The sequence below is a fragment of the Camarhynchus parvulus genome, chromosome Z, assembly GCF_901933205.1.
Source record: "Camarhynchus parvulus chromosome Z, STF_HiC, whole genome shotgun sequence".
Taxonomy (NCBI): Eukaryota; Metazoa; Chordata; class Aves; order Passeriformes; family Thraupidae; genus Camarhynchus; species Camarhynchus parvulus.
Genome location: NC_044601.1, coordinates 26,827,657 through 26,843,136, shown reverse-complemented (window position 1 = coordinate 26,843,136; position 15,480 = coordinate 26,827,657). Strand labels below are relative to the sequence as shown.

The 15,480-nt window shown below is 34.8% G+C and overlaps 1 protein-coding gene across 1 annotated transcript in view; it reads left to right on the top strand.

The window, feature by feature from the left end:
• The window catches only part of ADGRV1 (adhesion G protein-coupled receptor V1), a 302,349-nt gene that overhangs the window by 10,200 nt on the left and 276,669 nt on the right, over window positions 1-15,480 (top strand). The window contains exons 3-4 of the mRNA XM_030969486.1: window positions 3,080-3,242; window positions 14,878-15,062. Coding sequence (XP_030825346.1) covers window positions 3,221-3,242; window positions 14,878-15,062 — 207 coding nt within the window. The 5' untranslated portion in view covers window positions 3,080-3,220. The remainder of the gene's footprint in view (window positions 1-3,079; window positions 3,243-14,877; window positions 15,063-15,480) is intronic.

The window sequence follows — 15,480 nt, the reverse complement described above, 5'->3', positions numbered from 1 at the left end:
TATCTTGCAAAACCACTCAGCACTATGGACCATCATTCAAAGAAAATCCACTTTAAAAAACCCCAGAAAACAACTAACAGCTGACTACCAAGACCAAGTGAATTTCTTGGAGGAAAATATATCTTATGATTGTTCAGTGAAGAAGCAAGATCAGCTTCAGTATCTACCTCTATCTGGGGGATATTATGTATTTTTGAAGTGCATTATATTGGAGAGCTTGATTTATAAATAAGAGGTAAAAATAACTTGTCTGTTATATCATAATTAAGCATTGATCTATGAAAGAGCTATGCACATGCTTCTTGTTCCTTGTTCTGAGTAGTTGAACCTATGCAGGACCAAAATTTCAAAATGTTTTGAATCTCTTTGTTTGGTACTTGCATCCAAATAGGTGCTTAGCCCAGAATTCTGAAGCTTAGATGTTGCAAGTGAAAACATAGGTGAATTTTAGTGGCATTTATGAATAAAAAAATTATTATAGCATTTATTTTTGGTTTCTGATATTTGTAGATTAATATTTCAGTACCTCTTACTGAAAACCAAATGGCACCGATATAACACAAAAATCTTACCTAATAGAAACAAAAATATAAAGTACACATGCCTGAAAAGCCTTTGTTAGGTGTTTTTTTCTTCTTGCTTCTTTAAGTCATGTGTTATTTCTCAGGAATTTGTTTCTAACTCCCTATTCTGTGATCTTTTCTTTCAGATGATGCCAATGAAGGGAAAGGGCAAGGTTTCAAAACAAACAAACAATCTGGGGTCTATTGTTTCTGGTGCTTTCAGTGTTGGTTTACTTGCAGCAGAGCCATTTTTTGCTTACAGAGTTTTAATGATTTCAGAACAAAAGGTATCTAAACAAACAAAGAAGTGAGGTGTGTACTTAATATACCTTATTTACTGCTTTTATTGAAAAGAGAAGTTAAGGCTGACATGGGGGCATAATTCTGTGCAATGCCAGATCTATTGTAGGTCCAATACCAGTCCTGATTGTTTGTCTCTGACATTCGTAAGGGTTGGGAGTGCAGTGTGGGCTGCATGCTGAGTTGTTAAGTGTGTGTAGAGTGTCTGATGACAATCACCATCATCCTTCCAGCTGATGAGGACTATCACTGACAAAATCCTTTGGTAGCTGTCTCTCATCTTCATGTGTAAGAAAAGGAGGCACAGATTCCTGGAGTGGTATGATGAAAATGAAAAAAAGTAATTAGGAAATCCTCAGGATTTGAGAGAAAACATGGAGTGTACCACGTGTTGAGTCAGAGGGCACAGCAAAAGGTGCAGTCATTTTGGGTCTGAATGCAGTTTTGTGGAAAGAGTCCATGAGAATAACCACATGAATTACTGAGCCCAAGTCTGAGTTCTCATTCATCCTTAGTTTTCCAGCTCAGTAATTAGCAATGTTTAATGTGCTCAAGCCTTCTGTGATTGAGAACTAATGACTGCTAAGTCAGCCCCTCTGGTAGCTGGTGGGAGGTGAGCTTTGTGCAGAAACCGGATGACCAGAGGGAAACATAAGGTAAATTATATAAGCTGAAACAACATTGTAGAATAAAAGATAAAAATAGTCTTATACCTCTAGTATCCTTTTGGCCAGTTGATCCACAGAGGAAAAACAATATGATATTTAGATTTTAAAGTTGAAATATAATAACAGTATGGTATTGAAAAACATGCTGCTTATCTCATGTTCATGCATTAAGTTCTGACTGGTGGAAAATTTTGCACTATTGGTATTGGCTTTAGAAGGAATGCTTCTTGCTTCTTTTTTTTTTTTTTTTTTTTTTTTGCAAGATGAATATGAACAATAAAGTATTGATCAAAAAAATATGGCCAGATATAAACCCAGGTGAACTAGTGCCAGAAGTGATTAAACATATAAAACAGATTATCAAAGAGAATAACCTGAATTCCTTTTACATGCACAGCACAGTTGTTTAGAAGAAAAAAATACACTTGAAGTTTTTTTTAAAAGAGAATTTTTGTAATGCTAGGTGAATCATCTCAATATTTCCTCAACTCTTAAGAACTGGAGTTTTTTGTGATTATTAATGTCTACTTTTCCATATGCATATTAGATTGTCCATGACTTTATCAGTTATACTGCAAATTTTTATTTATCAACATTGATTTTCTCTTTAGCTGTATACAGAGTCAATAGAGAGATTCTTCTTACCTAACAAAGCTCGGTAGTAGTCTGAGATAACTATTTGGACTCCCTATTTTGTCAGAGGAGGGAAATAACCACCTCTTTGAGGCAGTTCATCCTATTCTGCTATGAGTCTACACTAGGCTGGATGGCTTGTTAGGTGGAATGCTTCTACTTTAAAATATCATTTTTTTATAAGCAAAATGTATTTAGTAAAGTGCTTTTTACTAGGTAATTTTTCTAACCTTTCATCTTTCTCTAGCATCTTCTTTACCTTTCCATGTTTGTTTACATTATTCCCAAATTATCATAACTCAGTACAGATTGAGGTAGTGACTAGACTAATAACATCAGGAGGCATAGAGTATACTAGATTCTGTCTTGGTTTTGCCTCAATACTTCTGTGCTCTATTTATTTCTTCTCTCCTTTACTGGAGAAGAAGAAATTTTGATACTTATATGCTCTTAAGTGGGAGAATCTGGTTGTTTGGAGGCGAACACTGACAACATCTGAGTGTTGCCTTTGTTTCTGTCTTGTGACTCAGGATTTCCTTGGGATGGTGGTGACCGTTAAATATGAATTTGATATTAGCTAGAGTGAGTCTGGAATGCTTTATCTAGGACTGGAAATTGTTTCTCTGACAGAGAATTGTTTCTCCACCCTGGCCGCTGAATAGCTGTGAATTAAGATGAGCTGCATGTTCAGGTGCCACTGAGAACTTAAATCCAAAATCTGTCATAATCCAATAATAAAACCTGTCAGTTTTGCTGTACAGAGTAATACAACAGTGCAGCCCAAGCTGAGTGGAAGACCTGCCAAGGCACTGGCGGGAGGGGCTAGCTCTATCTCAACTGCGGCAGTGCAGCGGCAGTTGCTGGGCTTTGAAAAAACTTTGTCCTCTTCCATCCCACCCCCTTTTATCTCCGCAGCAGTGGGAAGGCAGCAGCAGTCAGGAGAGGGAGGAGAGTGCTGGGCGCTGCTCAGAACAGAGGGAGGAGTAGGAGACGGGAATGCATAATGCGTGAGTGACAGGGGTTGTGCAAGCGGCTGGCGGAGTCCAGAAGACGCGGATGTTCCTGTCCCAGGGTCCAGGTATGTTTATTGTCCCTCTCTCTGAGGCAGTAGTTGCTTTGGAAGCATCCTGTATCAGCTGCAGAGATCTTCCCTGTCCAGCCTGATGTTCTGCAGGCAGCACCTGTTGCGGCAGGGACGGGGTTTAGCAGCGGCAGACGCTGAGCCTGTCGCTCATCCATCCATGAGGGGCTGCTGGAGGGTGACAGTCTGCTAAGGTTTCTGTTGTTCCAGCAGCTTCTCTTTCTGCTCTGCAAAGCCAGGCAGGGTGGAGACTGTAGTCTTTCCAATGGAAAATTCTGTTCTCAGGGGATGCTATCAGGGTGCAGCTCAGTCTGAAGCCAACAATTTTTGACTCTCAAAAAAAGAGTAAAACATTGGCAGTTTAAATTAGGTGAAAATAGAAGGGGAGGAGCTGCCTATGCACTGTGTATTTTAAAGGAGAGTGAGTTGAAAGTAAGAATGGATTTTTCAAATCATTGTCTAACAAGGAATGAGTTTTAAACATTAATAATTACAATACGACATAAGTGATTACAGTTAGAAATACTGCTTTTGCTTCTTGCTTTTGATGTGTTGATTCTATGTAAGACATTGCATAATTCACTCTTGCTAACCCAGATAAAGTTAAGATCAAATGTATATGGAACTGCTTGCCAAAAATCAGTCATTGTTTTTTAATGAGTCTGTAATTGCTTTATAGTGCAGATATGAAATAACATGTGATGTTAAAAAATCCTATTCATTATATAGAAGCCAAAAGTGTTTTTGGTTTTTTTTCTTGATAGTACTTTATGCATGTTTTCTAGAATAGATCTTTTAGTTAAGTATTAAGTATTTTGGGACTCAGCCTCGAGGACAGTTTAAGTACTGAAGGTAGAGTGTGATATATTTAGTTTATCTGTCCCTTAAGCCCAGAACAAGCTTCTCCTACTAAATAGGGCTTAGTGTTGAAAGACTGAAAAGAACTGGATTCCTGAGGAAATACAATAATTTGTGGCATAATAGGCTTAAAATTGAAACTGTCAAATGTTTCATAATATAAGAGCTACCACATTTCAAGGGTATACAATTTCTAATTTGTGGTTGTTACTGATATTTATGTTTTTATAGATTTCTAAAGCACAGTTTTGTGCGTTAGCAGTTTTTAGTACACTTTTGTATTTTAATAGCTTTAGGTGAAGATATCAATGATGTTTACTAAAGTTACCTCTGAATAAATTAATTAACATTGATAATGGGAGCACATGCTTATTAGATTGTCAGTGTGGTCTGTGTCCTGGACACATGAAAATTGATGGGAAAATGTTATCTGTTTTTGTGAAGTCTAGTGCTGGGCAGTTTATTTGTGCTATCAGTATTTTTAACGTTGAAAAACAATGTTGGAGAAGTTTCAAATTGTTGGTGCTAGTGAATGAGATTGATCCTCATGCATTCAAATCTACTGTGCAATTCTTCCCTGAGAAATTGTTGTAAGCTTTATTTGAAAGAAATTTTCAGAACTGGGTCTAAATCATAGCCTGTATTAAAATCCCTACTACCCATGGATTTTTATTTAAGCTTATTATCTTCAATGTGTTTTTATTTGCTTTGGAATTCCATTAAAAAATAGAGCCCTTAAACCTACAAATGCTTACATGAATATTTTAGTTAGAATGTAAATATGATGACTGAAATTAAAGTATTGGAAAAGCTATGATCGCATATTCCTTTAGTTGTGTAACACTAAAGAAAACTACCACTACAGAGGTCTGTGACGATCTCATTCATTGGGCAGCAATGATTTATAGCAGTTTGTGAGAAAAATATTGATGGTCTATAAATCACTTTTGACGTTGTTATACAGCTACCATCGGTGTTCAGAATTGTGACATGGTAACAATAAGGGGATATTTAATAAACATGGTTTAAGAGTTGTCTATGGGCTTAACAGAACTTTAATTTTAAAATGTTTCATTGAAAAATTGGAAAAATATGTTCTTGCATCATACTTTGAAGAAAGGGAAATTTAAAATTTGTCTCAGCTACATCAGAAGTGTTTTAGTCCCAGGTGTTTTGGAAAGCATTGGAACAGTAAAATTTATGTATGACTCTTGCTATTATTTGAGATAGAGTAGCTGATGCAATTTAGCTAAATTTTATTTCTGAACAATACCAGCCTCTTCCAAGGTGTTCCTGGTATCAGGTCAATTTAGTTGTTCACTAAGAAAAACAAAAACGTAGGTAGGCAATAGTAAATAAAAAATAGATGCTGAAATTATTTACTCATGGACTATTGGGCCTTGACCTTCTAAAAATATGATCACATATATAATTATTTTTACATGTGTAATCCTCTTGATCGGCTGTACTCATTTGTAGAAATTGTGCTTGCATTACAACTCTACAAGACTGGCCAGTTATAGTATAGCCAATATACATATATAACTGTATATAAATATATATTAAAATTATATATATATATATATATATATATATATATATATATATATATATATATATATATATATATATATATATAAACTGTTATATACACATGAATATATCAGTTCTTTTCCTCTCTAGAAATAAGTATATATAGTGTCTAAATGCTTTTCTCAATATATATTAAGAGTCAGGTGCTCTGTAGTATCTCCATAATAAAACTGAATTTTACAAAGACACTGCCATCAGTTGTAGGCATTGTCATAGTTCCAAAAATTCAAGAATTACATCTGTCTAATAGGAATGTCATTACTATTTCTTAAGGAAAGAAAAAAAAGATTGACAGGGGAAAACAATATTACCTGCCATTTGTCTTACTCCAGGTGGACCCACTGTAACATATTTTATTTGGGAAAAAAATACTAAATCACAAATGTTTTTGCAAATTTCTGCAAACTCTCACTTGCTTAAGTCACTTTCTCAGTGGATAATATCACTGGGAAATACTTTGTGTAAATAAACACTTCCAAGATCTAGCTTACTTTGTCTATGAGAACTTGAGGCAGTTTTCAGATAGAATTTTCAAACTACAAGCTCTGAAATATGAAAAAATGAAAACTATGAAAAAAAAGCTTAATAGATTGGCTTATGAGTATTTCCTGTAAAACTAAATTTCTTGTATTTTCTTGTACTGAAATAACTTGAAAATCCAAACCCAGGTTGTAGTTAAGATAAGTATGCTGGTACTTGCTGAAACAGGCATATTTGTCAGACTAAATTTATCTGGTGAACTTAAACAACAGAGAAGATGCTTTGGATGTTTATCAGACCTTTTGTATTTGTGGATTATTTTAATCAAGACAGAATTTTCTCAAGAATGTAACAGCAATATATATTTGTCCTATACCACGATAGTTTTGTTTATCTAATCTTGTATAAATTCATTAATTAGAAAACTGTTATGACTCTCATTTTCTGATGGCAAAAGAAACTTCTCAGTCACTTATCTTGGACTGATCCAATATGTTACTCCTCTGAATTGTTTCTAGCTTTACTTCATTAGGGATTTAACATGGCCTTAATTCAGCCATCTGTTATGGGTTTGGCAAGCCAACAGATCTGAGGTATTGGTGAGAGCTTTAGAAATTTCCCACATTTTTAAAGGTTAGGAAGAGAGCTACCTTTATGAATAGATTTTGAAGAATTCTCAGCAAGACAATGGTGCAGAAGTGGGGTAAAAAATGCTTGTCACTCTTTGAAGCTCAGGGTTCTCTGTCTGCCTTTAGCTTTGCTGAAAGGCAATTAGCATTTCAACCAGCCAATTTGGTTACATGCAATGAAGTATGTGGGTTTGTAATTTGCTGCTTTTGGCTTGGTGCTGTTGAGAACTAGCTTTGTGTAATCCTCTCAAAGCACCTTTCTTTCCTGCATAGTTATTGTTGCTGGTCTTAAATAACTAATCAACAAAGAGGTTTCCTTGTCTTGGACTGCAGGGTGCCTTAGAAGAATGAAAAGAAATACCCAGTTAATAAGGGAATTATTCTAATTATTAAATAGTGATTAATAAATTGTGACATGGGTTAAAAGGTTTAGAAAGCCAGGCAAAGTAGAATACATGATAAAAGTAGCGTAAGAAGGCTTTGGATCCAAACAAATTTTGCTTAAGTGTTCTGTTCTCTGAGAAATAAATACTTTATTATGTGTTTTATCTAAAAACAAATTGCCCAGATTTAAGGGATAAATACATAGTATAGATTAGAGTGAGGGCCCCACACAAATCATCTTTACAAATTACAATAATGTGTTTTTACTTCTAGAGAAAGAAGTCTTAGGGGGACTTTGCAACACACAGATTTTTTAATTAAGTCAACATAATTTGTTGCAATGTAATGAAAAATTATTACATTTTACTGTAGAAAAGAAGATTGTTTTATATATGCCTTAAATTCTTGTATCAAATAATATGCTTTTTTGAACTCAAGAAAATCTCGCTGATTCAATTATTGTAATAATTAAGGCACACATTAAAAATTCTGTTTGGTTCATATATATGTGTATTAAAGAACCCATTATGGATAGCAACAATTCTGTCAGTGTACCTGAAACAATGCTATCTAATCCTCGCTGTGAGGTTTAATTTTACTATTCTGTACCCTAAAGTTTTGGTGTTTTTTCTTGCAATAAAATTATGTATAAATTATGTATAATTATGATTCTATTTTTAGTTTTAAATATGAAAAAAAAAATAACCACTGTACTGCAGAAACCCATGATTTCTTTTTCTGTTATATGCTATTCATTCAGGCCATGGAACTTCCTTCACAGCAGATAGTAGGTATTTGAAACTGTGATTGTTTTGTACTCAGCTGCCAACATATGTTCTCAGCATGTGTTACGTCAGAGCATGGAGGATGTGCAAGAAACCTCCAAAGTTGAGATACAAAGCGAAATTATTGTGAAGTTTAAGATTTCTACTGAAGTATAATAAATGGCTGATTTGCCGTGAAGCCAGCAGACCTTCATCAGCTGGATTTCTGGTTCCATACGTGTAAGAGTGTGATCCTGTGGCATGCTCAGTCTTGCAGTTACTTCTACAAGTATGAGCTGGGAGTGCTAGGCATCTTAGTGTGGGTCTTGCTTTGTTTTGATTTAGTTTGGTTGTTGGTTTTTTGTTTGTTGTGTTTTTTAAATCCCCTTACTTTTTGGTGCAAAAAACAGTTTAAGAGAGGGTATAAGTGCTTACTTATGTAAGTAAGTGTCTGAAGTTAAAGTCACTTGGTGCAAAAGTTACTAGATGCAAAGTTACTAGGTAAAAAGCTAGCCCTGGTTCTGGAATACCTGGAAAATTAATTTCTGTTTGTGAAAGATGTCTACTGTGTTCATTAGAACTATATGGGTGGAAGATATTTTCCAGTGTGGAGCTGAAAACTATATATTTATCTTTTACCTTATACTGTACATAGGAATGTTCAAAAACAATGTTTTGCTTTTCACAGTATGTAGCTAGACCTATATATTAATAGATTCTTGTAAATTGTGTGAGATAAATTGAAAGTTATGCAGATGAAGTCAGTGTGCTTCAACATTAAGCAAATTCGGATCTCTACTGGTGTATTTTTTGACATTGTTAATTAGCAGATTTCAGCCAAAGTTTATTTACAATAACAGAGATCAGACTCTGATCTCTGTTCTAAATTTAAAATCACCTTAATAACTCCAAGTTGTTCACTGGAGGTAGTATGGGTAAAAATAATCCAGATTTTACAGCTAGTCAAAATTATTTCTTGGTTCTCTGTTTGACATGAAAATTATAAGGTAGTTGCAGATTTTTGTGGAAGACTTTTGTTTCCTCTGCTTGCTGCAGGAGAGTTTTGCCCTTTATTCGCTGCTCACAATTAGAGCAAGTGTTACCTCAGAAAATCTCTGGCATTGCTGGGCATAAGAGATAGCATTTGGTTCTTCGGTGATGATTATATGTTTTAGAACATAAAAATTAAGAACACAGTTTAGATCGACTCAAATTCTTCTGAGAAAATGTAAAGAAATGGCCAGAAAACTTGCAAGGGGTACTCTGGACTTCTTACACTTTTTAACTCTGAGCGACCTCTCATAACAGGGTGAGATGATTTGGATTTCTCCTTATGCTTCTGTCTTGGCTTCACCTTTACTGCTTTATGTGTTGGTTCCTGGCTGTGAGGATAAATGTACCTTCTTGACTAGTAAATATAAATATAGTGGCAGTCAAGTTAAGTATACTTTCTTCCTTAGGATAAGAGGTCTGTTTTGAAGGATGCATGCCTTTTCTAAGAAAGGGTGATTGAATGAGCAAGAATTATCATATGAAGATGTTCAGGTTACATTAAATTTGCCATTCCTAGTAATACCTATGGTAATAGATAACACGACTGAAAAAAAAATACTGCAACCGTTAGAAAGAAAGTGGTCAGGGGAATAACTGACTGATGGCAGTGTCATTAATTTCAAATGCAGATAAATCTTTTTAGCACCTGATGTTCGTTGATACTGTTCTGTCAAGGCAGCAGTAGTGACTAGGGAAGCAGACAACTGAGACCAAAAACTTCAGGGTAGTGAAAGCTGATCAAGGGGTTTTTAGCACCTAGTAGCGCTAAAAATTTGTGCATCGGTTAGCACTTTCCTGTATTAGTAATAAGAAGGGGAATGTCAGGCATCTGACATGCCTTTGTAGTAAAGAGAAAGACAGGAAAATATATAGAAAAAAGGAACACTGAAGAATGTTCATGGAAACTGGTGAGATAGACTCTGCAACTATTAGCATGGTCCAGGGATGCACACAAAGTCAGTGTAATTCTAATTTTTTATTCACTTTGAAACAGGTTGAGGGCAAAAAGGGGATATAGGTGGATATTGTTTTGAAATAACACCTTTTGAAAACTCTCTTTTCCAATATATATGAGAGTGAAAGACTTACTCATTCCACATCTAAACAAAAAGCCCAAACCAAAGAAGGAAGAACAACCAGCACAGCAGGTTTGGGTAATGTCTGCTATCCTGCTGCCTGTTTTTTGTTGTGTCCTGTTTTTTCATATGTGTGAACTGTGGGAACTTTGAGGCAAGGAAAAAACAAGTCTGAAATAAAATATTTCTCCTTTAATTTGGAGCCGTGACAATGTAAAAAGGAGAAGTGTGGTAAATCAAAGTTTTTATAATCCCTGTTGCTTTCCCAGGTTGTTCTCCAATACTGTTGTATATGTCAAGAGGTTCTGAGAATACATAAAAGAAAAGAATGCTGTAAATATGGAGGGTTTCAATATGTTTCTACAACAGGTGCAGCAGTGGCAATGACCTTGTTAAACTTCTTGCTCTATGTTGTTCCTGTGTACTACAGAGAATTGCCACTTCATGTGTGAAAGAGCACATGTATCTGTCTTCTATTGTATTCAGCCAAAGATGCTGCTGGGTGCTTACATCTCTGCTGTGAATAGGCTTCTTTCTGGCAACCACTGATAGTTGTAATGCTGTACTCAATGCAAAGTACTAGGCATGCCAGTTTTTTAATGTTCGGCTTCGCTGGGTATTTGTACTCATGGGAAGTAAACAAGGACAGGCAGTGAAAAGTGGACTTTTGCTTGTCTGTGTCTGTGGGCTTTAGAAATATAAAGTGAGTTGTTCAATGATGGGCAAGTGGTAAATCAGGTTGTAGCTGATGGGTGGGAATGGTGCTTCTTCAGATCGTTGCTTCTCCTGTGAACAGCAGTGACAAACTCTGAGGTAAAGAATATTTAATCCCTTCTTCCATCTGCTAGTTTGTTCACGAACTCTCTTTCTTTTGCCACTTCCCATTTCCTGTCCAGCATTTTATGCTTATTTAATTTCAGACTTAATCTGGAGCTGCCCTTTCATTTCCCTTCTTGGTCTCTCCATGTTCCATTGGGCTATAGATTCCCTCACACTTCAAAGAAAACAGCCAGGAGCTCTTTTAATTCTTAAGAGTTTAGTTTATTAAGCACAGAAGCTGGTGTAAAAATCTGCTGAAAAGACCATTCATTCCTTATAAACCTTAAAGTCTTCGTCTGAAATTTGTTCCAGAAACTGACTATGAACAGCAAGTTAATCCTGGTGATTCACCAGTTTCATAAGTGTAACTTGAACAACAGATTGAAATGCTATTCCTTATATAAATTGTGACAGTATTGTGGAAATTACTGTGTGGAATCAGTATATGATTTTTTAGATTCTACACTAATATTTCATATTTTAGTGGAAAATACAAATTTGCTTCAAAAAGTGCCGTAAGATGCATACTAAAATAAAGTGTTAGGGACCATGACTCAGAATTCTGAGTTAGATTTCTTTACTGTTTAAAAACTATGTGTTTGAAGAATGGGATGTTTTTGAAATCCTTTAATACCATTAAAATGTCTAGATTATTATTTGAAAGGTATGGTTTGGTTTTGATGCCAGAAAATTTTATTATGAATCACTTAGAAACATCATCTAGGCCTCAGTACATAGCATTGTTTGGAACTACCACTGGTACTACAAATGATTGTTTGAAATGGCTTAAGTGAGAGCATGACAACCAAATAGTTAATCCATTGAACATACTCTAAAGATGTGTGATGTTCTATTGCTTGTAGTTGTTATAAAAATATTGCAATGACTTTGGCTTATTAAACTAATTTAACTAGAATATGTCAATATCCTGGATGGAGAGAAATGAACTCAAAATTATTTAGCTGAAACAGAGGGGAGTACTTGATCACCAAATGCATGGTTTACCAAAATTTAGCAGTGAACAAGGACTTGAGTTTCATCTTAATTTAAAAAACAAGCTACAAATTAGAGTCACCAGTGGTTTAATGAGGCGAGGGAAGTAAGAGTCTTGTAATCCATGATCTTGCAAAGGCTTCTGCAGAACTTTATGCCATATAATTAATAAAAACCAAATTGTATTCCCATATAAATTAATGTAGGAATTTAGTGTACAAAGTGAGTTCATTTTTAATTAAGTAAAATACTGGGACCTATAATATGACTTCAACTATTTGAATAATTTTTTTCAGCATTCTCTTAGTCTTGGCGTATGGTTTTTTATTATATTATGTCATATCAACTTAAAAAGAAATCACAATTTTAAAAGTGTAGTTTATATAAATAGAGTAAAAACTACTTCTGGCAGGCTGTGCAAAGTAAATCTTAGTACAAATAACGTAACAAGGGAGGATACACACCAGCTGAATAATTGATGGTATGATTGTGAAACTTCTCTTGTTCCACAGGAGTAATCCTATAGTTTTAGAATGCTCTCTAGTAGAAGTAATAGAATTCAAGTAATTCTAAACTTCGTAATCTTGCCCTCAAGGATCATGTTTTCAGTATTATTTACTAGAAGCATGTACCGTGGGAAGGTATTGGCAAAGTCTGTGACAAGGTAACAGATGAAGCTAAAAGGTCAACAAATTCCTCAGTTTAATACAAAAGTTAGATAACTCTTTTCTTTCCTGCTTAAAGGGATTTTTTGTTTGTTTGTTTTTTCAGAACAGTTCCACATAAAACTAGGAAAAAACCCTTGGAAGTGCTGATAATTTTAAATTCCAGGGGGCTTATATATGTGTATATATATATATATATATATATATATATATATATGTAATCTTTGCTTCTCACCATAAGATTTTGCTGCACAGGAATTACTGAATGGATAGATATGTGGGAATCAAGCATTGTTTCTGTTGTTCTGTTACATACTGAATTCCTAGGAAGAGACATAGTTATCTTGAAGGACTGTGTTCCTGGTAATAGAAGCTTAGAGTAGTGTGAAGCTATGCAGCAAAATCATTACTGTGTGACATTTTTTTCAGAAATAATCAGACATAATCAGATAATTGTTTGAGTGGTGGGTGTGAAAAGTGGGTGGTGAAAAGAATAGCTGTTTTCATAGAGAAAATAGTCCTGATTTTTTGCTCTTACTTTTTTTTTGTTTCACTGTTCCCCCTGTGATGTTCAAGAGATCTAGATGAATTTATTGTTACAGGTAATTAAAATCAACTAACTTTGTCAATCCACCAGTCTTTGCTTGGAGGTACTCTGGAAAATATTGATGGTCATCTTGACTGCACTTCCAATTTGTACATAGTTAATAAGCCCTGTCTGTGGATCTTTTTGTTCTTTAGCTTGCCTGAAAGCATTTTATTTCAAATCCTCACAACATAAAATTTATCCTTTCCCAGACAGAATTTGTTGAACGATGAATCAAAGACTCAAAATCTTTCTGAAGCTGCATTAGTTAAAGTTGTCTGAAGGCTATGTTATTATCTGTTCAGTCCAGAATTAAAACTATCTGATTGCAAACATAAATCATTCAGAGTATGTGCTGGACCTCAGCTTTGATTCAAATTTGACACATACTTTACAAAAATGTGTTTTAATGTACACATGACATTTGCCGTTTAGTGATGATTTATGATTAAATATTCATAACTGCCACTCAGATAATGAGAGCAAACTGCTTTGCAAACATGTCTAATCTTAAATGTTATTAATATGCAAATAGTAATGTAATATGTTATGTACAGTTTATACAACTACAATTGACCAGATTTTTCTGGTAATTGTAACACTTGAAAGGAGGATTTAAGCAAATTGACATTTTATTTAAATATTTAATTACACAAATACTGCTTGTACCTTTTGTACAGAAATTTTAAGGAGTAATAGGGTAAAATGGTGATTACAGATTAAAAAAAGCTTGGTGAGGGAGCTAATTCAATTAAAGTTTGATGTTGTAATGCATTTTGATGTTTAGAGCACCACTTTGTTCTCTTGTTTTTTTCCAAAACCTCTAAGATCCTTATGATAGCAATCTGCCCTATCCAGCATCCACGTTCTCAGTTCTGGTCAGCACTGCACAATATAAGCCTCTGCAGAGCAATGCAATAATTTGAAATTTGTTGTGCCAGACTCTTTTAAAAGTTTTTCTTTTACAGTATCACACTTTCACAGATTACTTCCCTGGGACTTAAAATTGAATTTTACATCACAAAACTGGACTCTGATGTATGAGAAATTGATAATGTAAAAGAAAACATTGGTTTTAAGTTTGCATAACCTAACAGAAAATACTAGATGTTGTGTAGAAATAAAAGAAAATCAAAGTCTGCCTGTATAAAGATTGCAGTGGCCAAGTAGCACAGTTGTTCTCCGGGACAGGAACACATGAAAGGATCATGGGATAAGACTCAAATACATATTCAAATGTGTGAGGATATTGCACGGTGAATAAGATGTCAGAAAATGATCTGTGAGATGACTGCAAGTATCCAACCCTTCACCCTTCCTGTAATTTTTTGTGTGTTTTTAAAGACAATCTAGAGAGCAAAGAAAGTGGAAATTGAACTGTCAACCTTGAAGTTAATTATTGTTGATAGAAAATGAAAACAGTTTTGGTAATGTAAAAAAATATTGTTTCTTAAAAGAAGCTCCTTATTCCTCCACTGGAAGAAGTTGATAAGTACTGTCTAGAAAATCACTAAATGAAAATTATAAAAGTAGAATTAGATACACATGATATTTACATTATATGACTTGGTTGTAGTGGAGGCCTCTGCATGTGTTTATCTCATTCAGGCACTCACAAAATGATCATGGTATGTGACGATTTGAGAGGGACCAACTGGATTGGTAAGGTCAACCACAAATGCTTTATGTATTTTACATTTACAATTGTTTTAATATCTTTTTTTTTCTATAGGGATGCCCTCTGCTTCTTTATTAGTTTATTTGCTTTTAGCATTACTCATTCATTTAATATCTGGAGAAACAGAAGTGAAGTTCAGTGGACAAACAGAATTTGTAGTCAATGAAACAAGTACAACTGTTATACGCCTTGTAATTGAAAGGACAGGGAAGCCTGCTAACATCACAGCAATTGTGTCGGTAAGAAACCATGGCAGTTATATTCTCAGTAACTGTGGATAATTTTTTAAAGTGCTTTTTGGGACTCAGATACATGGAGAGTTTTGTGTGACTGATAAGAGAGACAAGTGAGAGTGACAAAAACCTCTTTGTTTCTTCTTCTCTGAACTTCTAATTTCACTCTTCTGAGAGGAAGAATAGTCTTTTTCACAATGGTTCTTTCAAGCCTTCAGGTTCTAAGAAGGATGATTCAGATGTGTCAGCTATGCTGGTTCAGTGGCTTTCCTCCATTTAGTCTCAGTGCCCAACTGTAAACTTAGTCTAGACCCTTTGCTGTTTTTACATGACTGCCTTTGTAATCTCTCCTCTAAACGCCTACCTTACAGTAGAATTAGGGGAATTTTCTTATGTTGACTGAGATGAAAGAAGGGAAGTTCTT